The sequence below is a fragment of the Aotus nancymaae genome, unplaced genomic scaffold (genome assembly GCF_030222135.1).
Source record: "Aotus nancymaae isolate 86718 unplaced genomic scaffold, 86718_ANA_hifiasm-v0.15.2.pri h1tg000021l, whole genome shotgun sequence".
NCBI classification, from domain to species: Eukaryota; Metazoa; Chordata; class Mammalia; order Primates; family Aotidae; genus Aotus; species Aotus nancymaae.
The window spans coordinates 31,442,876-31,469,686 of NW_026988433.1; the positions used below are offsets into that span (position 1 = coordinate 31,442,876).

Consider the following 26,811-nt stretch of genomic DNA (forward strand, 5'->3'; position numbering starts at 1 on the left):
CCAGTCCACCACAGAATCAGCTAATGTGACAGAATATAGTGCTTCATCATTGCTAAAACAAGGTGAATTTCTTTCATTTAAGTTGGAAAACCAGCATTTTAAAAATTAGGTGCTATTAATGAGAGCTTAATACCATGGTTCCCCACAGGTCTCAGGATCATTAGTAGTTTCTTTCTTGGCCTTCACTGTCCTTCCAGTGTTGGCCTCTGGCCTATTCCCCTCATATTTATGTTTATTCTCTGGGCTTACATTCATTCTCTGCAGCTTTCTCTCTTCATCTGTGGAACTCTCACCCTTCTCGCTCATTCTCCAGCACTCATTCCTACTTTAGTCTCTTTGAAATCTTTTTTGGAGATTTTTCCTTCAGCTACAAGTGTTCCAGTATAACCAGTATTACTCCTGAGGGGCAGAGACTTTTTCATATTTATGTCCCTAGTATGTGGTGTGGCGCCTGGCATAAGGCATTTCAGAATATGTTATAGTTGAAATAGTAGGATAGATATTTGTCATTTGAGAAGTACTACCTTTGCAATTTATACTTGAGTTCACTTCTGATCAATAGCACATGGCTAGAAAATGCAGAAAGCAAATTCCCTTATAGCCTGAGGCTTGTAAGGCTTGTACAGCTGCAGCTGCCTCCTGGCAGTTCAGGAGAACTGCAAAAAATGGGAAGTAAGGTCCTGGCAGGCAAACCTGGCATGTAGCCCTTGGCCACCTTGAATCCTAGGGCATGAAGTTGCCCCAAAGGTCAGCACTTGGATAAGCCTGATCCATCTGATTTATCACAAAGAATAGATGAGATTAAGAGAGTGGACACTTAAGTAGGCTATAAATTATATGGTCCTTGTCTAGCAGGAAACAACTGCACAGGTATGCTACCAGGACTTGGATATTGATATTCACAAGGCAAATCTGAATATTGTTTTATAAGAATCCTGGCAATGGGAAAAGCACCAAACTTGAAATCGGAACATAGGGACAAATGGCCACTCCTGCAGTTTCTTTTCTGTAAAATGGGACCTGGACAAATGATATCAAAGGTTTCTTTCTGACATTCTGTTTTTTAACTGTGGCTGATGTTGTGCTGTCTCTTGCTACAAAAAAGAGAAATTGAGAGTGGTAGAATTACTTCTGTTATGAAATACCTGAGATGCACTTTAAACTGTTGAAATGTAGGCTCTGAGGGGAGGGGCCATATCTTATTTACTGTTAGTATCCCTTGCATCTAGTGTGGTGCACCTGGCACACAGTAGGCACTCAATAAATATTTATTGATTAAAAACAAAGACGTCTTCAATATCCCAGATGTATTTGTTCTTTCTGATCTTTGCCTTAGTATGTTTATTTTAAAAAATTTTTATGAAAGCAATACATGCACTTACTTTAAGTCACTTAGAATTAATTAAAATCAGTCTTCTACGATGGCCCCCTTTGACACATTACAAAGCCCTTAGGGTGAGAACTCCTGTTTGAGATACAAACTACACCAAAGCACAGATACTGAAGTGAATGAACGTTTGAGTCCTATGCCACATGCTGTGATATTCTGAGCCCAAAATTTTGAAGCATGGACTTTTTTTTTCTTTGAGACAGAGTCTCACTCTGTCACCCAGGCTGGAGTGCAGTGGTGCGATCTTGGCTCATTGCAACCTCCACCTCCCAGGCTCAAGTGATTCTCTTGGCTCAGCCTCCCAAGTAGCTGAGACTACAGGCGCTGGACCACCACACCTGGCTAATTTTTGTATTTTTAGTAGAATCAGGGTTTCATCATGTTGGCCAGGCTGGTCTCGAACTCCTGACCTCAAGTGATCCACCGCCTTGGCCTCCTAAAGTGCTGAGATTACGGATATGAGCCACTGTGCCTGGCTGAAATCATGGATTTTCCATCCTGATTCTACCACTTACATCCTGTATTACCCTTAGGCAAGTTATTTACTCCACGTCTCAGTTTCTTCATCTATAAAATAGGAACCAATTGTAGGAATCTCTCAGGAATATTAGGATTAAATAAAATGTATCCAAAGTGCCTGGCACATAGGGTGGATTTCCCACCCCATATACCCCCAAGTATGTGGGGCACTAAAGAGTATTTCTTCCACATCAAGTATAGAGTGAGGCAAAAGATGCTATATGGTTGAACAACAGAAACCAAGTTTAGCCACCTCTAAATAAGTGTGGCTTATTACCATTTTAGTTGTAAATAGTAAACCTTTAAAGTTTCAAAGAAACCACTTCTTTTCTTTGTACTAATAACTTTGTATTAATGTGGTTTTGGCCATACATTAGAAAATGTTTTTATCAGGAAATATAAAGTAATGAAGCATAATAAACTTGGAAATCTGACACCAAATCTAAGACATAGAGCATTATGAGGACAGTTCAAGCCCTCCAATCCCACCATGTGCTTCTTCCTTGATCCTATTCCTTTTCAGAAGTACCCTCTATCCTGAAAACTTTGAAATCGCTTTTCTCTACAGATTTATCATATATGTACACACACTCAGAGCCCCTATTACAGTTGCATTCAACTCTTATTTTTCTTTTTCCCCCACTTAACACTGTTTCTAGAATTCATCTATATTGAGAGAGAGATATATATATCTAATTAGCTGATTTCCACTACTGTATTTCGGTGTATGAATATACTATTTTATTTATCTACTCTCTTGTGGAAAGACATTTGAATTGCTTCTAGTTAACATTCTTCAGATCCATAGTTCTTGGTTTCTCTAGGAGTGGAACTTGGGATCAGGGAGTATACCCATCTTCAAGTTTACAAGATAATGCCAAATTGCTTTCCAAAGTGGTTTACAAGATTTCCTATTGCTCTACCATGCTTACCAGCACTTGGTATTGTCAGCCTTACCAATCTGATGGTTTCAAAATGGAATCTAATTCTGGCAATAATTGGTATTTTCCTAATTACTAATGAGGTTGAATACAGGAGTGACTCAAACAATTTAACTACTAGACATAGCTAGTACAGGACCCCTACTAATCCAGGTATTCTTTAACACCTGGTATGAGAAGATAGGGAATCTAAGGACTTCATGTAGCCAGGGTGGCACTTGGGGGTCTCAGTGTAGTATAGTGACTACTTACCAAGCAATACATAGTACTTTTTTAAAAAAATGGCACAGCCATGTCACTAACCGTTAATGTTTAAGGACCATTTATGTTTCTCCTTTTGTGCAATGCTCATTTCTGTCTTTTGCCACTTTTTCCGCTAGATCATCTGTGTTGATTCATCAGTATTCATTTTATGTCCTGGTATTACTAATTGTTTAACAGTACATGTTATATGCTGTGTCCCAGTTTGTGTCTTTTCATAAGTAGAATTTCTTAATAGGATTTATTACACGTTCTCTCTATAGATAGATAGTTTTTGTGTCTTACTTTTGTAAGTAGAACCTGCCATGGTTATTTTCAGCTTAGTATCTTCCGTATAAATTTTAGAATCAGCTTCGCGGGTTAACATGAAGAACTCTTGGGATTTTGCTCTGATACACATTTAACCAAAGCGATCAACTTGGGAAAGAAAAAGGAGGATTTTATGGTCCTGAATATTCCTATCCATGAACATGGTTATAGTTCTCTATTTGTGCAGATCTTACTGCCTTTTCCTAAAATTTTATAATGTACTATATAGCGGTATTTGCAAATCCTTTGTCTGATTTATTGCGAACTTCTACATTTTTTCTTGCTATTTAAAAATGTATCCTTTTATTTACAAACTATGTTTTAAACTTTCACTAGTGTCACATGCTTTTTAGTGAAGACCCAGTAGTAATATAAAGTGTTTTATTTATTTAAAAAATATGAGCATGATTTTATTAAACTATATATTATATAATCTATCCGAAGTTTAACTTAAATAATAAAACCTGGTTGGGTACACTGGCTCACACCTGTAATCCCAGCACTTTGGGAAGCCAAGGTGGGTGGATCACTTGAGCCCAGGTGTTCGAGACCAGCTTGGCCAACACGATGAAACCTTGTTTCTACAAAAAATTTGCTGGGCATGATAGTGTGTGCCTGGGAGGCACAGCTACTTGGGAGCTGAGGTGAGAGGATCACTTGAACCCAGGTCAAGGCTGCAGTGAGCTGTGATTGCGCCACTGCACTCCACCCTGGGTGACAGAGTGAGACCTTGTCTTGGAAAAAAAAAAAAAGAAACACCATCCCACCCCAAAACAACCTGCTGTAATTTCAGACTAGCAGAATATTCCAGAAAGTTTATGCTTGTATCAGCACAGACAGGCATTACTCCACCATTGCTAAATCTTTCAGGCTATGGTTTTTTTGTCTCTTGGCCTTATAGCCTGGACGCAGGAACTCTATCTTTCTCTTCTTTGCTTCACTTTTATTTTTGTGTTTCTTCATTTTTTTCTTGGCAGCAATATCAGGATTAGTCACAAACTGGAAAAAAGAATAGAAATTTTATATTACTCATAAAGTAAATGTTAAGCCAATAAAAATCAAATATAGAAATATATGTAAAAAATACATGCCCATTAAAGAAAATCTGAAGCCCCAGCTTTAAAGTCCCCAACCACTCTCAAACCCTTGATCCTCCCTGGGTGTGTGACACAAACATGCACATTTAATAGTTACAAGCCCAGTGAACGTGCCATATTTTTTTTTTTTTGGAGACAGAGTGTCACTCTTGTTGCCCAGGTTGGAGTGCAATGGCATGATCTGGGTTCACTGCTACCTCCACCTCCTGGGTTCAAGTGATTCTCCTGCTTCAGCCTCCCAAGTAGCTGGGATTACAGGCATGTGTCACCATCTCCAGCTAATTTTGTATTTTTAGTACAGACAGGGTTTCTCCATGTTGGTCAGGCTGGTCTTGAACTCCCAACCTCAGGTGATCTGCCTGCCTCGGCCTCCCAAAGTGCCAAGTATTACAGGCATGAGCCACCATGCCCAGCGCATGCCATATTTTCAAAGAGCAAACTTACCTCCAGAGCCTTCCTCTTTTTCCGGAGTGCCCTTTTCTCATTAGCCTGTTTCTGTACAGAGGCAAAGGCTAATGAGAAGCTCTCAAGCCCAACCAGCTTTTTGAGTAATTCTATGATTTCCTGGGATAGATTCTTCAGCAAAGGATCTAATCACAAACACAGAGTAATGATCAGAGACAGGTAGGAAAGGATACATTTGAACATCAACAAAATCAACCATATGTACAACATTTATATACAGCTATCGATCTGGCAAGAAACCCCAAATAAAAAAACATTTAAACTTGCAGCAGTATCATCGTTACTTCAACATTAAACACTGATCTAAAACTAGCCTCTATGTTCCTGGGATGGGGAAACCCGCAATGCTGGACATAGCACTCCAGCCTCTACCTCACCTAGGATGCAACAAGAAATCAGAGAACATGAGGCACTCTTCCCAGCGGAAACCTGGCTATGAAGACATTAAAGTAACTTGGGACCCTGACAGAAACGTTCTGAATTACCTTTGTTTACCTGCTCAGCTCTGTGCAGATGGGGGGAAAATAAGAGACTCTCAAGCCCCTTCTAATCCATGATGGATCAGAGATGCCTAGTTCTGCCCAGAGTAACCTTTTTTGAGGGGGTAGGGGTCAAAGTCTCCTTTGAGAAGTTGACAAAAAGCCATGTTCTCCCACCCTTTTCTTCCCCTCACCCCAAATACAAGTAACCCCCGATTTCAATTTCAGGGAGCTCCAGACATCTGTTCTAGATCACAAGCTTCTTAAAAAACTTTCCTGCATTAAATCCCCAGTGCCCGGCAGATATTAGGTGCTCAGTAAATATTGTCTGACTTGAACCAAAGCACACCTGAACCTGATTTTGTCAGCAGCCTCAATCTTTACCATTGCTTTTTCCTAAGAGTGTGGAAACTTTCTCTCAAGGTTGTAGGACCATAAAAGCTCTTGCCTTGACATTCACTTCATTTGTTTCATTTTTAAACTCTGAACATTCACTTTACCTCCTCTCCTTCCAACCCCCAATTCCCTCTTTACCTGTTATTGCCAACAATTAGAATAAGTGAGGGAAAGGTACCAAGCCAGGAAAAAGAAGAAACTTTAAAATGATATTTTAAAACGACTTCATATAAAAATGATAATACTTATATTTTTGCTTTGTAATTTTTTTTTTTTGAGACGTCTCACTCTGTTGCCCGGGCAGGAGTGCAGTGGTGCAGTCATGGCTCACTGCAGCCTTGACCTCACAGGCTCAAGTGATCCTCCCACCTCAGCCTCCTGAGTAGCTGTGATTTGCGCACTACTGCAACCTGCTAATTTTTGTATTTTTTGTAGAGATGGGGTTTTGCCATGTTGCCCAGGCTGGTTTTGAACTTCTGGGCTCAAGTGATCCTCCCACCCTGGCTTCTCAAAGTTCTGGGATTACAGGCATGAGTCACTATACCCAGCCCATAATTTCTAAGATGATAATGTAATGACATTTTATTGTTCATTATTGTTCATTGCACTGCGAGGTTTAAACCCATCCTGAACCATAGTTTTCTTTGAATATTTGATCTACGTTGAGGATAAAGCGTCATCTTTTACATGAGAAATACTCTTTCTGGGACAGCAGAAAGCGTACAGAAGAGGGCAATCAAATACAATACAAATATGCCTATTTGTTTAATTATCCTGGTATCTCAAAAGTTCTCTTTTTTAAAATAAACTCTGGCTGGGTACAGTAGCTCACTTCTGTAGTCTCAACACTTTGGGAGGCTGAGGTTGGAAGACTGTTAGAGGCCAGGAGTTTGAGACAAAGACCAGCCTGGAATAACATAGTGAGACCACGATTTGTCTCTATTTTTTTTTTTAATTTATGTGTGTGTATATATGTATATAAACAAATATAAACATATATAAATATAAATAAATATATAATTTAAAAAATGTACATATATAAATAAAAATACATCTGCAGCAGGGAGGGAAGACAGAAAGGAAGAAGGGAACATTCAGGAGAGAAGTTAGGAATCCTCATGTGCAAATATTCAGGAAAAGAGAGGACGCAGGATTACCTTGCTCTGAATAGGTGCTGTTCAGTTCTCGAAACAAAGGAGCTATGATCACTGGGAGATACGGCTTTACCTTGTCTATCCCAAGATCCATTGCTATAGCACCAAGGAACTTAAAGATGCATGTTCTCTGAAAAGTACAGAGCATTTTTTTCATTTGAAATATTTCTCTTTAGCACTTTATCATAGACACAGCATTACTTTAGAAAACAGGGCTCAGTCTATTTTGGGACAGATGTTATTGCTGCAGTTTGGGGTTCAAAGACAAATTACTAGGGACTTAGAAGGATCACTAATACCATTAAAATACTTTTTAAAGAGAAATGACTACTCTCAGTCATTCTGTGCGTTCATCACACCTTTAAGAGGTTTCTAGGTGAATAAGCAGCTTCCAGTTTTGCGATCCGGGACAGCTTCTGGATCAACCACAGCAGCGTGGCTGGCCTGCTGAGTTCTTCCTTCACCTCTTCCTTCTTTTCTCTGTCAGACTCTGCTTTCTCATCTGCACAGGCCACGCCATCTCCTAAAGCTTCTTGTCCTTCCAGCTCTCCTTTTATCTTACTTTGCTTATTCTCACAATAAGGTTCCAGCAAATACAATACTTTGGCTACGAACAGCAAATTCTTAACAACCTTTAAGAAAAGGGGGTGGGGGAAGAAATTGAACTTTGATTTTGAAATAAATAAGGCTTAGTAGAGCATAAACTAAAATAGGTATTCTACAATTAGAAAACAAAAACAAACTAGGTATTGTAACTATTTAACAACTATAACAACTATTAAATGATGATGGCTCCATTTCATTTTTACATCATTCTTTTTTTTTTTTTTTAAGATGAGTCTCAATCTGTCGCCCAGGCTGAGGGCAATAGTGTGATCTTGGCTCACTGCAACCCCCTCTCCCAGGTTTAAGTGATTCTCATGCCTCAGCCTCCTGAGTAGCTGGGATTACAGGCACACCCAACCATGCCCAGCTAATTTTTGTATTTTCATTAGAGACGGGGTTTCATCATGTTGGCCAGGCTGGTCTTGAACTCCTGGCCTCAAGAGATCTGCTCACCTCAGCCTCCCAAAGCGCTGGGATTACAGGTGCGAGCCACCACGCCAGCCCCATTTTACATTTTTAATGACAGCTTTCACCCCACCTCCATTAAATTCCTTCAGCCATCCTACATGAGTGCCCACTGCACTCCAGCCTAGGCAACAGAGTGAGACTCCATCCTAGACTGTTGATAGAATAGGCCACTTCTGTTTTTTTTGAGATGGCGTCTCACTCTGTTGCCTAGGCTGGAGTGCAGTGGGCGTTCATGTAACCTTCACCTCATGGGTTCAAGCAATTCTCCCTGCCTCTGCCTCCCAAGTAGCTGGGATTACAGGTGCCCGCCACCAAGCCTGGCTAATTTTTTTGTATTTTTAGTAGAGATGGGGTTTCATCATGCTGGCCAGGCTCATCTCGAACTCCTGACCTCAGGTGATCCAGCTGCCTTGGCCTCCCAAAGTACTAGGATTACAGGCATGAGCCATTGCACCCAGCCAGCCCCTTCTTTTAAACTAGGAGAACTACAATTCTTACCTGTTCTCCTAGAGACTGATCCAAGAATTTGGAATGCAATTGATGGCAAGAGGAGAGAGAGAGACTTTTCATCTGTGAAAAGAAAATGGACATTGGTAGACAAAACACAGGACCTTTCAGATTTTTTAAAACTAAATATAATAACCATAATACAACTAATATACTAGATTTTGCTCTGAATGACCACTTGTATAGATTTGGAGAGAAAAGGTCCATGACCAGAAATTGTATAACTGCTACCTTCTACCTCCCCTAAGCATTTCATCCCAAAGAAATGGGATACTTTCACATTCTGGGGAGAAACAGGTAATAATCCTCTACATTTTTCTTTTTTTTTTAGACAGACTCTCACTCTGTGGCCCAGGCTGGAGGCAATGGAATGATCTGAACTCACTGCAACCTCTGCCTCCCGGGTTCAAGGAATTCTCCTGCCTCAGCCTCCCAAGTAGCTGAGATTACAGGCAAGAAACAGGTAATAATCCTCTACATTTTTCTTTTTTTTTTAGACAGACTCTCACTCTGTGGCCCAGGCTGGAGGCAATGGAATGATCTGAACTCACTGCAACCTCTGCCTCCAGGGTTCAAGGAATTCTCCTGCCTCAGCCTCCCAAGTAGCTGAGATTACAGGCACCCACAATCACATCTGGTTAATTTTTTGTATTTTTAGTAGAGATGGGGTTTCACCATGTTGGCCAGGCTGGTCTCAAACTCATGACCTCAGGTGATCCCCACCTCGGCCTCCCAAAGTGCTGGGATTACAGGCGTAAGCCACCACGCCCAACCAATCCTCTGCATTACTAACAGAGCACTTTGCAACAGTCCAATATGTTTTTCTTCTTCTTTTCTTCCCTTCTGCCCTCCACTCATTCAATATTTATGGGGTTCCACTATGAGTGAGACATTGTGCTAGGCTCTAGGAAGCCAGAGACATATATCATGGCCTCTAACATTTTCTTTTCTTTCTTTTTTTTTCTTTGTTTGAGATAGGATCTCGGTCTTGCCCAGGCTGGCATGCAGTGGGATGACTACAGTTCACTGTAGCCTTGACCTCCCTGGGCTTAGGTGATCTTCCTACGTCAGTCTCCTAAGCAGCTAGGACCACAGGCATGCCCCACCAAGCCCAGCTAATTTTTGCATTTTTTGTAGAGATAGGTTTTCACCCCATTGCCCAGGCTAGTCTTGAACTGCTAAGCTCAAGCAATCTGCTTGCCTCAGCCTCCCAAAGTGCTGGGATGACAGGCGTGAGCCACCATGCGTGGCCTGGACCCTGAAGTTTTCATGAACGTGATCTCATTTACATCATCAACAAGATTATAAGGAGGCAGAACAGACAGTATCAACCTTATTTTCCAATGCTGATAAAGAACTTAAACATTAGCTGGGCATTGTGGTACGAGCCTTTAATCCCAGGTACTCAGAATCCCTTGAACCCAGGAAGTGGAGGTTGCAGTGAGCCGAGATTGTGCCATTGTACTCCAGCCTGGGTGACAGAGTAAGACTCTGTCTCAAAAAAAAAAGAACTTAAATATATAATGAAAGATGGGCATGCTAAATAAGCAAATTAGAAGTTTGACTACACTAATGGTCTAAAAATTATCTTTGAAAAAAGCAGAGAGTGACGCCTCTCCAGTGACTAACATGCCTGTTGATTCACCTGTACGAGTTGTTGGTTGGAAGAGTTTCTCCCAAGGGCTGGCCCCAAGATAGTTACATGAACCAAAAGGAACATCTTACAGTTACAAAGGAAGACAAAGATTTTAGAGAAACCTTACCTTTTGGTCAAGGTCACTGGTTAGGAACCTGATTGCTACAGGTTCTGGGAGTTTCTTTTTAGTCTTTTTGGTATTCCATTTTTGAATAAGTTCCTCTGGCTGGCAAGACGCAAAGAGTAATCCAAAAATCTGGGCTGCTGTGAGCCATACCCAGTTGTGTGCATGTCTCAGGTGAGAGTGCACATGACCTAAAGGAACCAAAAAGCATTCTCAGATGTCACATGGCCTTCCTGATTGTTTAGAGGTAAATATGACTAAGTTAAGCATTTACAGAGTATTACGTGTTTGGAGTGGGGAACCAAAGATGAACAAAATAGGCCAGTGGCTGGGAATGGGGGACAGGAGATGAAGAGAGGTTGGTTAATGTGCACAAAAACAGAATTAGAATTAGATAGAAGGAGTAAGTTTAGTGTTAGCACAGTAGGGTGACTACGGTTAACACTGATGTATTGCACGTTTCGAAATAGCTGCAAGATTTGAAATGTTCCCAAAACAAAGAAAGAATAAATGTTCGAGGTGAAGGATGTTCTAGTTACCCCAACTGGATCATTAGACATTGTATGCATGTATCAAAATATCATAGATACCCCATAAATAGGTATAATTACGTATCAATTTAGAAAAAGACAAATAGTTCTTGCTTCCCAGAAGCTCACAGTTGCTAGGGAGGAGTGAAGTGGGAGAGGCACTGGAAACAGCTAGAAAACCAACTCCTAGAGTGGTTAAATGACTTTAACGGGGTACAAAGAAGCCCTCGAACAGACCAGTTCCATAAGAACTAGGTTCAGATTCAAGGGAGGTAAGGTGGCATCAACAGTTACATTTTATTTCTTTCTTTTTCTTTTTTTTTGAGACAAGGTTTCACTCCTGTTGCCTAGGCTGGAATGCAGTGGTGAACCCTTGGCTCACTACAACCTCTGCCTCCCAGGCTCAAACAATCCTCCTGCCTCAGCCTCTGTAGTAGTTGGGTCTAGAGGCGCACACCACCACACCCAGATAATTTTTGTATTTTTAGTAGAGATGGGGTTTCATCATGTTGGCCAGGCTGGTCTCAAACTCCTGGCTTCAAGTGATCCACTTGCCTCAGTCTCCCAAAGTGCTGGGATTACAGGCGTGAGCCACACCAGCCAACAGCTACATTTTCTAAAGGGAGTAATGTAAGTATGTATATAGGTACAGGCTTGTTTCTAATCAGTACAATTGGTGGCTCCAAGTAGCTGCCTGTAAAGCTATCATTTACTTACTGAAGGCTTTCTATATGCCAAGGACAGAGCTAAGTGTGTTATATGTATTATCTCATTTAGACCTCTCAACAATTCTGTGAGGTTGGAATTATAATTTCCAGCTTACAGATGAGGAAACAAGTTCCAGAGAGGCTATGTGACATGCTAAGCTATAACAAGAAGGGCCAGTCCTGGGCCCTGCTCCAACTGACCTCCAAACTTTTAATTCTTCAGCATTTGGCTACATGGTCACTCTCCATATACCATACTCAAAGTATTTTTTGTGGAGATGGGGTTTCATTTCACCATGTTGCTCACACTGGTCTCAAACTCCTGAGCTAAAGTGATCTGCAAGCCTCAGCCTCCCAAAGTGCTGAGTTGGCAGGCGTGAGCTATCATGCCCAGCCCGGACCCTAACATTTTCATGAACATGATCTCATTTAATCATCAACAAGGTTCTTAGAAGGCAGGACAGACAGTATTAATCCTATTTTCCAATGCTGATAAAGAACTTAAACATTAATGGAAAATGGACATGCTAAATAAGCAAATTAAAAGTCTGACTACACTAATGATTTAAAAATTATCTTTGAAAAACCTTGACCTTGAGCACGACCCCTCTCCAGTGACCACCACTTCATTGAGCCCCAAACTTCCCCTTTCCCGCTGTGTAAAGGGGAAAAAAAAGATGAAATAGTTTTACAATGTGGGAGTTGGGGAACAGAATGGATTACTCATGTCATATGTCAGTTTTAGTCTTTGCTGCTGCATTTCATGGACATATTTTTACTTTTGATCTATATGAATCTTTGTAATAATCTGGCCATGTTGCATTGAAGCCACACCTGAGTAGGTCATACAGTAACCTTGTTATTTCTCACAAAATCTGAGTTCTGGCTCTTAAACCAGGTGAATACTTTATTTCAGTTAACAACAGACCACAGAAGTAGTAGTCCTGGCCAGGCGTGGTGGCTCATGCCTGTAATCCCAGCACGTTGGGAGGCCGAGGTGGGCAGATCACCTGAGGTCAGAAGTTCAAGATCAGCCTGGCCAATATGGTGAAACCCTGTCTCTCTACAAAAAGACAAAAATTAGCAGGGCATGTTGACGTGCACATGTAATCCCAGCTACTTGAGAGGCTGAGGCAGAAGAATTGCTTGAATCCGGGAGGTGGAGGTTGCAGTGAGCTGAGATTGTGCCACTGCACTCCAGCCTGGCCAACAAAGTGAGACTCCATCTCAAAAAAAAAAAAAAAAAAAGTGGTCCTATAAGATTATAAAAGAGTTTGGCACTACTCACTAAAAAATATGTATATACTGTATTTTTACTGTACCCTTTCTATGTTTGGCTACATTTAGATACACAAATACCACTGTGTTATAAATGCCTATTCAGTACAGTACATGCTGTACAGGTTTTTAGCAATAGGCTGAACCGTATAGTCTAGGTGTGTAATCAGCTATACATCTAGATTTATCTAAGTATACTCTTATGAAGTTCAAACAACAAAATCACATAACAATGTACTTCTCAGAATGTATCTCTTGTTAAGTGATGCATGACTGTATGATAGATTGCGAAATCATTTAGTAAATCATGGCATATATATATAATGGACTACTATATAGCTATTTAAAAGGATATCTACTAGGTGTGTTATAGATAGTAATATGCTTACTTAGGTACAAACAGTATATCAAAGTTTATATGAAACTAAGCAAGCTCTCAAAAAAAGCCTATTTAACAAAAAGAAAGACTAGATGGAACTATAGACCACATGTACATACACTGGAGACCCTAAGTACATACAGTTTTTACCTATCAATTGTACCTGGGGGAAAACAAATAGGAAAAAAAGAGGCACATATGTGAAATTATTAAGTACCAACTAGGACTCTGAGAATTTTTCCCTTCCTTTATTTCTCCAGAATTAATATTCTTTCTTTTATAAATGAAAGGTATTACTTATGAAATCATAAACATGTTTTTTTTCTCCGAAGGGAACATTTTTACTGTAATCATTCTGATAGAACCTTTTAAGTTTTTTTCTCATGGACTCTTTTCCTGACATTGTATACTTTCTGAAGTATTCATATTCGAATTTCTCAAATCTACTTTCAGTAATCCTATGACAACAAATATGTTTGTTTTTAGATTTAAATAAAAAATGAAGAGGTTCTTCACGTCCTTTGTTAGCTGTATTCCTAGGTATTTTATTGTCTTTGTAGCAATCGTGAATGAGAGTTCGCTCATGATTTGGCTCTCTGTTTGTCTGTTATTGGTGTATAGGAATGCTTATCATTTTTGCACATTGATTTTGTATCCTGAGACTTTGCTAAAGTTGTTTATCATCTTAAGGAGATTTTGGGCTGAGACGATGGGGTCTTCTAAATATACAATCATGATGTCTGCAAATAGAGACAATTTGACTTCCTCTTTTCCTAAATGAATACCCTTTATTTCTTTTTCTTGCCTGATTGCTCTGGCTAGAACTTCCAATACTATGTTGAACAGGAGTGGTGAGAGGGGGCACCCTTGTCTAGTGCCAGATTTCAAAGGGAATGCTTCCAGTTTTTGCTCATTCAGTATGATATTGGCTGTGGGTCTGTCATAAATAGCTTTTATTATTTTGAGATACATTCCATTGATACTTAGTTTATTAAGAGTTTTTAGCATAAAGGGCTGTTGAATTTTGTTGAAGGTGTTCTCTGCATCTATTGAGATAATCATGTGGTTTTTGTCTTTGGTTCTGTTTATGTGATGGATTACGTTTATAGATTTGTGTATGTTGAACCAGTCTTGCATCCCCAGGATGAAGCCTACTTGATTGTGATGGATAAGCTTTTTGATGTGCTGTTGCATTCAGTTTGCCAGTACTTTATTGAAGATTTTTGCATCGATGTTCATCATGGATATCTTCAAGGAGAACTACAAACCACTGCTCAAGGAAATAAGAGAGGACACAAACAGATGGAAAAATATTCCATGTTCATGGTTAGGAAGAATCAATATCGTGAAAATGGCCATGTTGCCCAAAGTAATTTGTAGATTCAATGGTATCCCCATCAAACTACCATTGACCTTCTTTACAAAACTCGAACAAAACACCTTAAACTTCACATGGAACCAAAAGAGAGCCTGAATAGCCAAGAAAATCCTAAGCAAAAAGAACAAAGCTGGAGGCATCACGCTACCTGACTTCAAAATATACCACAAGGCTACAGCAATCAAAACACATGGTACTGGTACCAAAACAGAGCTATAGACCAATGGAACAGAACAGAGGCCTCGGAAGTAACGCCACACATTTACAACAATTTGATGACAAACAGGACAAAAACAAGCAATGGGGAAAGGATTCCCTGTTTAATAAATGGTGTTGGGAAAACTGGCTAGCCATGTGCAGAAAACTGAAACTAGACCCCTTCCTTACACTTTAAACAAAAATTAACTCCAGATGGATTAAAGATGTAAACGTAAGACCTAACACCATAAAAACCCTAGAAGAAAATCTAGGCAGTACTATTTAGGACATAGGCATAAGCAAGGACTTCATGACTAAAACACCAAAAGCAATGGCAACAAAAGCCAAAATAGACAAATGGGATCTAATTAAACTTAAGAGCTTCTGTACAGCAAAAGAAACAATCATTAGAGTGAACTGACAACCAACAGAATGGGAAAAATTTTTGCAAGCTACCCATCTGACCAGGGCTAACATCCAGAATCTACAAAGAACTAAAACAAATATACAAGAAAAAAACAACCCCATCAAAATGTGGGCAAAAGATATGAAAAAAACACTTTTCAAAAGAAGACATTTATGTGGCCAACAAACATATGAAAAAATTCTTGTCATCACTGGTCGTTAGAGAAATGCAAATCAAAACCACAATGAGCTCTCATGCCAGTTAGAATGACGATCATTAAAAAATCTGGAGACATAGGGCCGGGTGTGGTGGCTCAAGCCTGTAATCCCAGTACTTCGGGAGGCCGAGGCGGGTGGATCACGAGGTCAAGAGATCAAGACTATCCTGGTCCACATGGTGAAACCTCGTCTCTACTGAAAATACAAAAAAAATTAACTGGGCCTGGTGGCGCGCACCTGTAATCCCAGCTACTCAGGAGGCTGAGGCACGAGAATTGCTTGAATCTAGGAGGCGGAGGTTGCGGTGAGCCGAGATTGTGCCATTGCACTCCAGCCTGGGTAACAAGAGCGAAACTCCATCTCAAAAAAAAAAAAAAATTCTGGAGACAACAGATGCTAGAGAGGATGTGGAGAAATAGGAACGCTTTTACACTGTTGGTGGGAGTGTCAATTAGTTAAACCATTGTGGAAGACAGTGTGGCAATTCCTCAAGGATCTAGAAATAGAAATACCATTTGACCCAGCCATCTCATTACTGGGTATATACCCAAAGGATTATAAATCAATCTATTATAAAGTCACATGCCCATTTATGTTCATTGTGGCACTGTTTACAATAACAAAGACTTGGAACCAACCCAAATGCCCATCAATGATAGACTGGATAAAAAGAATATGGCACATATACACCATGGAATACTATGCAGCCATAAAAAAGGAGGCGTTCATGTTCTTTGCAGGGACATGGATGAATTTGGAAACCATCATTCTCAGCAAACTGACACAAGAACAGAAAACCAAACACTGCATGTTCTCACTCATAAGTGGGTGTTGAACAATGGGAACACATGAACACAGGAAGGGGCACATCACACACTGGGGTCTGTTGGGGAGTGGGAGGCTAGGGGAGGGATAGCAGGGGGTGGGGAGATTGGGGAGGGATAACATTAGGAGAAATACCTAATGTAGGCGACGGGGGGATGGAGGCAGCAAACCACCATGTCATGTGTGTACCTATGTAACAATCCTGCAAGATCTGCACATGTACCCCAGAACTTAAAGTAAAATAAAAAAAAAAATACTTACTCCAGATTTTACTCAAAGTCTCAGCAGGTCTAGTAAACTGAATAATATTACATTCCTTTATAAGTTTAGTTATCAATGTAAGAAAACTAAACAGAAGGCGATCGGCAGCTTTTTCTTCAGTTTCTTCCATGATCTAAAAACAAGATGGATGTAAGTCAATGAACGCAACAATCTGAAAGTATCTGATGGACATTTTTACTCCAGCATGTAAATCCACCCGTTTCTGAACCTCGGCACTCCTGACATTGTGGGCCTGATGATCCTTTGCTGTGGGGGCTGCCATGCGCATTGTAGGATGTTACTAGCATCCCTGCCCGTCTGTGCTCTAGATGCCAATAGCACCTCCATCCTCCAGTTGTGACAACCAAAAATGGGGGGTGGCGGCAGGGGGAGCAAAATCACCCTTGTTGAGAACCTTTGATCTTCACATACCATGAAGATAACTTACTTTAACTTTAATCCTCCAGCCCCCGCTTTTTTTTTGAGTCAGGGTCTCGCTCCATTAGCCAGGCTGGAGTATAGCGGCATGATCCTCCTGCTTCAGCCTCCTAAAAGGGCAGAACTACAGGCATGCGCTGCCATGCTTGGCTATAACTCTAATTTTAAAAAGTTCCAACTACACTGAATGTTTGCTTTTATGATAAAGGGTATTTTTTTGAATACAAATATTTAATCAATTAACTATAAATAGATATAGACATAAATATAAATATTTGACCTATAAGCTAATATCTAATCTGTTAGCTACATCACCTCAAGTAAAACTGTAAGTTAGCAAGTTTTATTCCCTAGCAAATTACTTACATCTTTAAACTGTTCAGGATCAATTTCCTTTTCAATCACAGGAAGGACAGTTCCAAGTCTTTTCTCAAAATCAACTCCTTCACTTTCCACAAACAAGCCACAGATCAGGGCAGCAAGCTGTCTATTTAAGCGCTGCCAAATATAAACCACAAGACAACGTCAAGAGAACTTGGGAGGCCTTTTCTGAAAGTGTAAAATTAAGGTAGCCATTATTTTGTCCTCAACATTCAGAGACAATAAACATTTCTTTCTGATGCCAGAAGTCAGTAAATGACGGAGCTTTGATGGCCAATATACAAAATGCGGGGAAATCTTTATACTCAAGAATAATGTTTTAAAAAGTGGGATTACTATTAACTACTGAGTACTTCCATATTTTTTTTCCACTGTAAATTAAAAGGAAATGGGAAGAAGTCTCAAGCCCATTCCCCATTAAGTGGGTATGCAACACGTTACTCATGAACACAGGGCATATGTTGTTTATGTTTCACAAAGATAGGCCAATGATGATGGTGGCAGAGGCACCAAGTGGATAAAAGAATAAAAGCTACATTTTAGAAATTGAACATGCAAAATTGGAAACAAAAGTATTCATCATTAGGAGCTGGTTAAGTAAATTATGATACATTCACATAGTGGAATACTTCCTAACAATAATGTAGTAGAAATACAGGTGATTTTTATATTACTTTTTATAACTTCTTACACTTTGGGAAACTTTAAGAATATACTATTTGCATAATCAGACAGAAAAAACACTATATGGGGAAAAAACCAATTCAACAGTGTTCAACATATGTTCTTACTTAAACTATGAACCCCCAAAGTTAAGACTTGTCACTGAACTGTGACTAAAAGCAATGCAAACCTTTTTTGCTCCGAACCAAGTGGTAACCATGTCGAACAGCCAATCTTTTTTCTCGAGGCTGATTTTACTAAGCAGGGACTTGATTGTCATGGATGCCATCTTTTTGCACGTGGCAGAGTCATCATTGACTGTCATTAGACAAAGAGGGATAAAGAACATTCCGCAGTTCTCATGGAGCAGCCCCTAAAACAGAAGAGGCACTTGTGAGCACTCAGAATAGAGTTTCTACAGATGCTCTGAGGACTTCCAGGGGTCCTGGGGCTTATCTTTGGGGTCACAGTACCTGAGGGAACATGTCAAAGAGATAGGCGATCATCTCCAAGGTGGACTCTCTCCCGGTTTCGTGTTCATAACTAGGGCAAGGACATTAGGTGGATTTGTTAGTATCTTCTAAATTTACCAATAATTATTTAAAATTTAAACTGTTGTATCAAGGTGTCAATTTACTTCTTAAAAAAATGAAGTCTGGGCACGCCTATAATCTCAGCACTTTGGGAGGCCAAGGTGGGTGGATCACAAGGTCAGAAGATCAAGACCATCCTGGCCAACATGGTGAAACCCCGTCTCTACTAAAAATACAAAAAATTAGCCAGGTGTGGTGGTGTGCACCTGTAGTCCCAGCTAATAGGGAGGCTGAGGCTCTGAGAATCGCTTGAACCCGGGAGGCGGAGGTTGTAGTGAGCTGAGATTACGCCATCGCACTCCAGCCTGGGTGACACAGCAAGACTCCATCTCAAAAAAAAAAAAAAAAAAGAAAAGAAAAGAAAAAAAATGCTGTTTCTCTAATTTTAATGCTTGTATATATCAATTAAGCTACCATTGTGCAGCTTTAAATGTAATTTTGTCAGATTTCAACATTCTCCTAAGTGGACTCTTAGACAATCAATGGTTAAACCAGATTGAAAAGCAACTCAGAGAACTGCTGTATGAAGCCAAGCACAATGTCTATGAGTCATATAACAGTATGCTCAGAGAATGCACCATTATGCTTAGGCACTGGTCCTTTTTAAGACAGCCGCCACGTTAAAAGGAAAGAAGAAACTAACCTCTGCCCCTGTATAGTTAATAGCATAAGCTTACTTCAGTTGAGCGAGCATGAATTCCAAGTTTGGTCTCAATTTGTCACCCAGGGGATAGTCAAGAATATATTTCAGAAAAACCTAGGAACGAAAGTCACACAGATGATTATTTGGATCTCTTCTCCAGTATTCCTGTCTCCTAAGCTTTCTGGAACTCACTGGTAGGTTACAACAACTTTCCAGAATGGCAATTAATCAGGCTTTCCAACAGACTCCAGCTAAATCTGCCTACTAAGTCAATAGCAACTGTGACCCTTCATTTCTCTCACTTGATTTACCTGGTCCTGCCCCATGTGCCTGACAGAGGCAAGTCCTGGCCCACCATAGGCACTGTGGTTTAAGACTTCAAATCTAAGCCCGCAGTTGGAAGCTGATCTCTCTGTGACAAGTGGTGACAGGTGTACCACAGTAAGGACTGTGGTCCAACCTGGTATCTCCCCTTCAACAAGAATAACAACACAGTGATAATATTAATACTGAAAATAATAACTAATGCATTTACTAAAAACCCTCTATGTGCCAAGCACTGCGTTAAGAGTTTCTCAGTTAAATTTCATCATTCCCTTAGGAAGTATGTGAAAATAGCACATTTTACAGTTGAAGGGAATGAAGTTGGTCCAGAGACAGTAAGAAAATGTTCATGTGACACTGTCAGAATTCCATGCCTAGTCTGTGACCAAAGGCTGGACTTTCAAATCAGTATAGTATCTAGCCTCCTTTACTAATAAACTGTGAGAACTAAGCGACATCATTCAAGTTTCCAAGGCCTGCCTTTCCCTAGCCGTAAAATGGGGATACCGTTTCTTCTGAAGGGTACTTGTAAACACAGGTCATGCATTTAAAGTGCTAGGCACACAGATAGTGCTTAATAGCAGCGGACTATTCTTCTTAATAGTACCCAAGCAATTATTTCCAGAGACACTCATCTTCCCTTCCACCCTGGCCTCCTCAGCAGCTCAAACCCACCTGCAACCCTGAGTTCCTATTTCCACCTTAAACCTTTCCACCTCTTTGGGCATAGTACGTGCTCATAAAATTAGAGATTGACAGATGTATAGCTACAAACCTGATGCTGTCACTCCTCTGCCTAAGGATTTAAATAGCTCCTTACTATCCTTAGAACAAAGCCCCAAATCTTTAACAAGACCACAGGGTCCTGCCCAACCTGGGTCTCCACCCCTCAACTCACTCACCTGTGTTGAGCTCCTCAATTGAGCTAAGCTCTCATTCACCTCAAGCCTCTACTGCCCCCTCACCTGGAAAGCTAAGCCTTCTTCTTCCTTCAAATTTTGGCCTGCCTGTCAGTCTCCAGAAAAGCCTCCCCGACCTCCTACACCAGGATGCCCGAGTCTCAGCATAAAGCAACAATATGACACAAGGTAGTTTTCAGAATTTAGCCAGTGTTGACACCTCTGCCACACAGATGCGGCAGGGCCCAGCCCTTGCTATGGGAATAAGTGCTCTCTACAAACCTGTCGGCACTGGACTCTGGCAGGTTCACTTTGTGCAGAGACTGCCAACTTGGATACTTTCCGCATGACATCATCGATTTCTGGGACCAACAGCTTTCTTGATAAAATTGCCTAAAATACAAAAGGAAAAAACATACTTATTTTATGTGTTTTGTTGCAGATGGATGGAAGCAGAGTTGGTGCTAAACCAATCACAGGAAACTCTCAAACACAATAAAGTATCTTCAAGACACACTTAAGCACAAAGAACACAACACTTAAACATACACTTCAAATTGGTAAAAATGGTGAGTTTTATGTTATGTACATTTTACCACACTAAGAAAAAAAAACATATAAATAAAAAGAGAATACTTGTATTTGTACAGAATTCCCTGGAAATGTTAAGACAGGGCTCACATTTAAACATTTTTCATAAGCAAATGTTCGCTTGTAATTGACCCACCAAAATCATAACAATCTTGACAAATTACTTAATTTCTGAAGTCTACAGCTAGTCAAAATGCTATGTTCTGTGTGTTCAAAATATCTGCTGTGAAGCTCATAAACCGAAACAGTCAACATTCTGATGACACCATACCTTCAGAAGACCAAAGGCAGTGGCTTGTCTTGAAGTATCATAAATGTCCTCCTCAGCATAGGCCAGTAAAACTTGGAGCTGTTTTTCAGTTATCCAGTAAGACTTGACTTTCTTGACAAGTATGGTCACACACTGCAAGTTACAATAGTGATGTTCACAGCCAGCACATTCCACAATTGGGGTCCAGGAAAATGACAAGGATTTAACACAACACACAGTATGCTTTTCCACACAGGATTCCAGCCCTCTAGTCTTAGAAAACTACTCCAGAAAAAATTTTATCCATAACCACAAGGGGCAACTAAGTTTTGATATTAATCTTGGTTTTGGCTTTTGGGTCAGGGTCTTGCTCTGTCACCCAGGCTGGAGTGCAGTGATCATAGCTCAAGGCAGCCTCAGCCTCCCAAGTAACTGGGACTACAGGTACACATCACCATGCCCAGCTAATTTTTTAGTATTTTTTTAATGTACAAATAGGGTCTTCTTATGTTGACCAAGCAGGTTTTGAACTCTTCGGCTCAAGCAATCCTTCCACCTCAGCCTCCCAAAGTGCTGGGATTACAGGTGTGAGCCACTGCACCTGGCTCCATCCTGACTTTTTCCAAGTGCAAGTGAGGACATCTCACCTTGAAACAATTAACCACCAGGTGGAAGTTCTGGCCCCTGGCAGCCCCAAGCTTTGCATAGTCCTTCAGCAGAAGGAAGAGGTGTTTTGTCAGCTGCTCTGCTTTTGTTTCTATGGAAGGCAGCGGGAACCTCAAGACCCAAATCAGGCATTGTAAAGCACCTGTGATCACCTGAAAAAAAAAATCACCAACTTGTGACGTGATGGAATCCAACAATCCAGCAACCGAGGCTATGCAGATTCTTTTTTTTTTCTTTTTTTTGAGACAGAGTTTCTTGTCACCCAGGCTGGAGTGCAATGGTGCAATCTCGGCTTACCGCAACCTCTGCCTCCTGGGTTTAAGCAATTCTCCTGCCTCAGCCTCCCAAGTAGTTGGGACTACAGGCGTGCGCCACCATGCCCAGCTAATTTTTGTATTTTTAGTAGAGATGGGGTTTCACCATGCTGACCAGGATGGTCTCGATCTCTTGACCTCATGATCCACCCGCATCAGCCTCCCAAAGTGCTGGGATTACAGGTGTGAGCCACCGCGCCCAGCCTATGCAGACTCTTTAAATGATTGTGCTGGATAAGTAAGATGCTGAGCCCAGCCCACCCTGGAAGAACTGTGCCCAAAATGAATTTCCAATTCCTGGTTGTAGAAGAATTTGCTTATCCATAACAAATGAAGGTAGATCATAAGGAAATACAAAAAGGCACCATATTCTTTTTATATTTTAATTTTATCTTTGTTTAAACATTTTATTTTTTTTAAATAGACAAGTTCTCGCTAGGTTACCAGGGCTGGTCTTGAACTCCTGGGCTCAAGCAATCCTCCTGCCTCAGCCTCCCCAGTGCTGGGATCACAGGCATGAGCCAACATGCCCAGCCACATTCTTAACCTATTTATAGGAGTTTATGGAGGTTATACGATTTGGATAGGTTGGTCAATTTTACAATTTGTTTTTGAAAAATACATTTTATTTTTTATTTTTATTTATATTTATTATTTATTTATTTATTTCTGTGACAGAGTTTCACTCTTGTTACCCAGGCTGGAGTGCAATGGCGCGATCTTGGCTCACCGCAACCTCCGCCTCCTGGGTTCAGGCAATTCTTCTGCCTCAGCCTCCTGAGTAGCTGGGATTACAGGCACACGTCACCATGCCTAACTAATTTTTTGTATTTTTAGTAGAGACGGGGTTTCACCATGTTGGCCAGGATGGTCTCAATCTTTTGACTTCATGATCCACCCACCTCGGCCTCCCAAAGTGTTGGGATTACAGGCGTGAGCCACTGCGCCCAGCCGAAAAATACATTTTAAATGGCTTTTCTGTTTTCTAGAATGGTACTTCAATGTAATCTACTCTTACTAAGCTTGAATTAGGTATACAAAGCACTCTACTAGGTATCATAAATACAAAGATAAAAAGGATACCTTCTCTGCATTTATGCAGCAGACGGTTAACTCAGATATTAATCATAAAAACAATTAACTATCATTTAATATAGTTAAGTGCTATGGCAAAAGATATGGAAAAAGTATGCTGAGATCCCTGAACCTCCAAGGCCAAACCTTTGAAAGCACCTGGATCAGCTAGATCAGCTCTATTTTTTTTTTTTTTTTTTTTTGGAGACAGAGTCTTGCACTGTCACCTAGGCTGGAGTGCAATGGCACAGTCTAGGCTCACTGCAACTTCTGTCTCCCCAGTTCAAGCAATTCTCCTGCCTCAGCCTCCCAAGTAGCTGGGACTACAGGTGCACACCACCACACCTGACTAATTTTTGTATTTTTAGTAGAGATGAGGTTTCACCATGTTGGCCAGGCTGGTCTTAAACCCCTGACCTTGTGATCCACCTGCCTTGGCCTCCCAAAGTGCTGGGATTACAGGCGAGAGCCACCACACCTGGCAAGGTCAGCTCTATCTAATAATACCCTTGCTGTTCTGGCTGCTGAGAGCTCCTCATGGCTAGATTAAGGCATAGAAAAGCGAGCTTGGGAGTTGGAAAGACCTGGGCTTACATCCTAGCTCTGCAACTGATTACCTGTTTGATTCCAGAGATGTTACTTAACCTCTTGGCACCTTCATCTGTAAAGTAGGTGATATGAGAAAAATGGGTCATGTGTAGGCAATGGAGTCTGACAGATATAGGTTCATAGCCTGGATCTGTACCTAGGCCCTAGCCCTAATTTTCTCATTTATAAAACCGAAATAGTAAGAACATATGGCTCAGGAGTGGTTGTGAGGATCAGAGACAATGCTCTTGGGATTCATAGCACGGAGCAGTAGTAGTGACAAAGGTGATGATGATGATGATGATTGGTAAGGGACAAAATCATTCACCCTCATGAAGCTTTGAGGATCAAATGAAATACTTAATGAGCTGGGCATGGTGGCTCACTCCTGTAATCCCAGCACTTTGAGAGGCCGAGGCAGGTGGATCACGAGGTTAAGAGATTAAGACCATCCTGGCCAACATGAAGAAACCCTGCCTCTACTAAAAATACAAAAAATTAGCTGGGCATGGTGGCGCGTGCCTGTAATCCCAGCTACTCAGGAGGCTGAGGCAGGAGAATTGCCTGAACCCAGGAGGCGGAGGTTGCAGTGAGCCGAGATCGTGCCATTGCACTCCAGCCTGGGTAACAAGAGCGAAACTCCAACTCAAAAAAAAAAAAAAAAAAAAAAAAATACAAAACTTAGCTGGGCATGGTCGTGCATGCCTATTAGTCCTAGCTACTCAGGAGGCTGAGGCAGGGGAATCACTTGAAGCCAGGAAGCGGAGGTGGAGTGAGCTGAGATTGTGTCACTGTACTCCAGGCTGGCAACATAGAAAAAAGAAATAATGTATCTAGGAGGGTTTTAAAACTGTTAAAGACTATCCAAACATATAGAATTAGTAAATAGGGAAGTGATTTAATGTAGCAAATAGTGGTGGTTCATGATGTCATAAATCTCTTTAAAACTCAATCATCTTGTCCAGGCGCAGTGGCTCATGCCTATAATCTCAGTACTTTAGGAGGCTGAGACGGGCGGATCACCTGATGTCAGGGGTTTGAGACCACCCTGGCCAAAATGATGAAACCTCATCTCTACTAAAAATACAAAAGTTAGTCAGGCATGGTGGTGTGCACCTGTAATCCCAGCTACTTGGGAGGCTGAGGCAGAAGAATCCCTTGAACCTGGAAAGTGGAGGTTGCAATGAGTTGAGATCACACTCTAGCCTGGGTGACAGAGCAAGACTCTGTCTCAAAAAAACAAAAACAAAAAAACAACAACCAAACAAACAAAACCTCAATCATTTCATAAAGCTTGAGCCCAAGAATAAACATTAGGTATTCCGCACAACACAGTTCTTCTGAAGGAACAAATGCTCCAATGCAGAGTGCAAACCGATGCTCACCTTCACATCCATGGAGCCCAAGCAGTCTGTGAGGAGAGACACAAAAGGATCCAGCATTTCCAGGACACGTTCACTTGAAGACTTGATCTTCGAAGTCTTCAGACTCAGATGCAGCATCTGAGAGATTTCAAAAAGATATTTTACATTAGTTGCCCATTAGACCAGATGAGTTAAGTAAATGTGAAATGATTTTAAGAGACAAGCAAGAAATGTTAAGATATTTCTATTTGAAATGATAAAAAATTCTTAAGGAATGACAAACTGCCTGGGAGGGTCTCAGTAAGTCAAGGTGAGAGATTGCTGTGCAGCTGAGATGCTAAGTCCATATATCAGAGTCCATTTTCTCAGCTTCTACTGTGATTCCAGGCACTGGCTTAGTACACAGGACATGGCAATAACCAGGATGGACGTGGCCTCTGTTCTGATGGATCTTAGCCAGACTCTAAGGAAATGATGATGTGTACAGGGTGCTTTGAGAGTTGTGTGGGAATCTGGTAGAGCAACAAGTGGGTGGTGAGCTCCTAGGGCAGGAAAGAGTATGGTGACTTTCTAGATGGGAATGGAAGCTAGTGTGGCTGGAACATGTGTTAGAAAAATCAGTCAATGAAGGATTTTTTAAAGGAAATGATTAGATCTGTGCTTTTAAAAGCTCACCATGTTTTTAATTTTATTTAGAGACAGGGTCTCACTCTGTTGTCCATGCTGGAGTGCAGTGGTGCGATCATAGCTCACCACAGCCTCAAACTCCTGGGCTCAAGCAATTCTCCCACCTCAGCCTCCTGAGTAGCTAGGACTACAGGTGACTAAAGGTGCATGCCATCATGCCTGGCTAATTAAAAAATATTTTTTTTTTTTGTAGAGATGGAGTCTCGTTATGTTGCCCAGGCTGGTTTCAGACTCCTATCCTCAAGTGATCTTCCGGCCTTAGCCTCCCAAAGTGCTGGGATTATGGATGTTAGCCACCATGTCTGGCCACACATGATCTTTTAAAAAAATTCAAAGTAGTTCAGAGGCGTCTATAATCCCAGCACTTTAGAAGGCCAAGGTGGGTGGATCACAAGGTCAGAAGATCAAGGCCATTCTAGCCAACATGGTGAAACAGCGTCTCTACTAAAAACACAAAAATTAGCTGAGAGTGGTGGCACATGCCTGTAATCCCAGCTACTCAGGAGGCTGAGGCAGGAGAATTGCTTGAACCAGGGAGTTGGAGGTTGCAGTGAGCAGAGATCACGCCACTGAACTCCAGCCTGGTGACAGAGCAAGATTTGGTCTCAAAAAAGAAAAAAAGTAGTTCAGAAGGGCTCATGGGCAAAGCACCAGTAAGAACTTAATAAATATTTGAGAAGAATCATTAATTCTGGGACAGTTACATCTTCAATGTAAGTGCTGGAAGAGATAAATAGTAAATGGACCAATGCATCTGTAAAAAAAAAAATCTAAAAAGTATTTACAGTTAAGGCATTTCCACTG

At 40.9% G+C, this 26,811-nt stretch overlaps 1 protein-coding gene across 1 annotated transcript in view; it reads right to left on the bottom strand.

Annotated features, from left to right (window-relative positions):
• Positions 1–1,292: 1,292 nt before the first annotated feature.
• Positions 1,293–26,811, bottom strand: part of UTP20 (UTP20 small subunit processome component) — a 115,814-nt gene continuing 90,295 nt past the window's right edge. The window contains exons 48-62 of the mRNA XM_064379927.1: positions 25,342–25,458; positions 21,962–22,132; positions 21,336–21,467; positions 20,756–20,866; positions 19,285–19,364; positions 18,488–18,557; positions 18,205–18,387; positions 17,337–17,468; positions 16,533–16,665; positions 10,356–10,543; positions 8,584–8,655; positions 7,371–7,643; positions 7,015–7,141; positions 4,962–5,107; positions 1,293–4,419 (exon numbers count right to left, since the gene is read on the bottom strand). Of these exons, the coding sequence (XP_064235997.1) occupies positions 4,264–4,419; positions 4,962–5,107; positions 7,015–7,141; positions 7,371–7,643; positions 8,584–8,655; positions 10,356–10,543; positions 16,533–16,665; positions 17,337–17,468; positions 18,205–18,387; positions 18,488–18,557; positions 19,285–19,364; positions 20,756–20,866; positions 21,336–21,467; positions 21,962–22,132; positions 25,342–25,458 (2,091 nt within the window). The 3' untranslated portion in view covers positions 1,293–4,263. The remainder of the gene's footprint in view (positions 4,420–4,961; positions 5,108–7,014; positions 7,142–7,370; positions 7,644–8,583; positions 8,656–10,355; positions 10,544–16,532; positions 16,666–17,336; positions 17,469–18,204; positions 18,388–18,487; positions 18,558–19,284; positions 19,365–20,755; positions 20,867–21,335; positions 21,468–21,961; positions 22,133–25,341; positions 25,459–26,811) is intronic.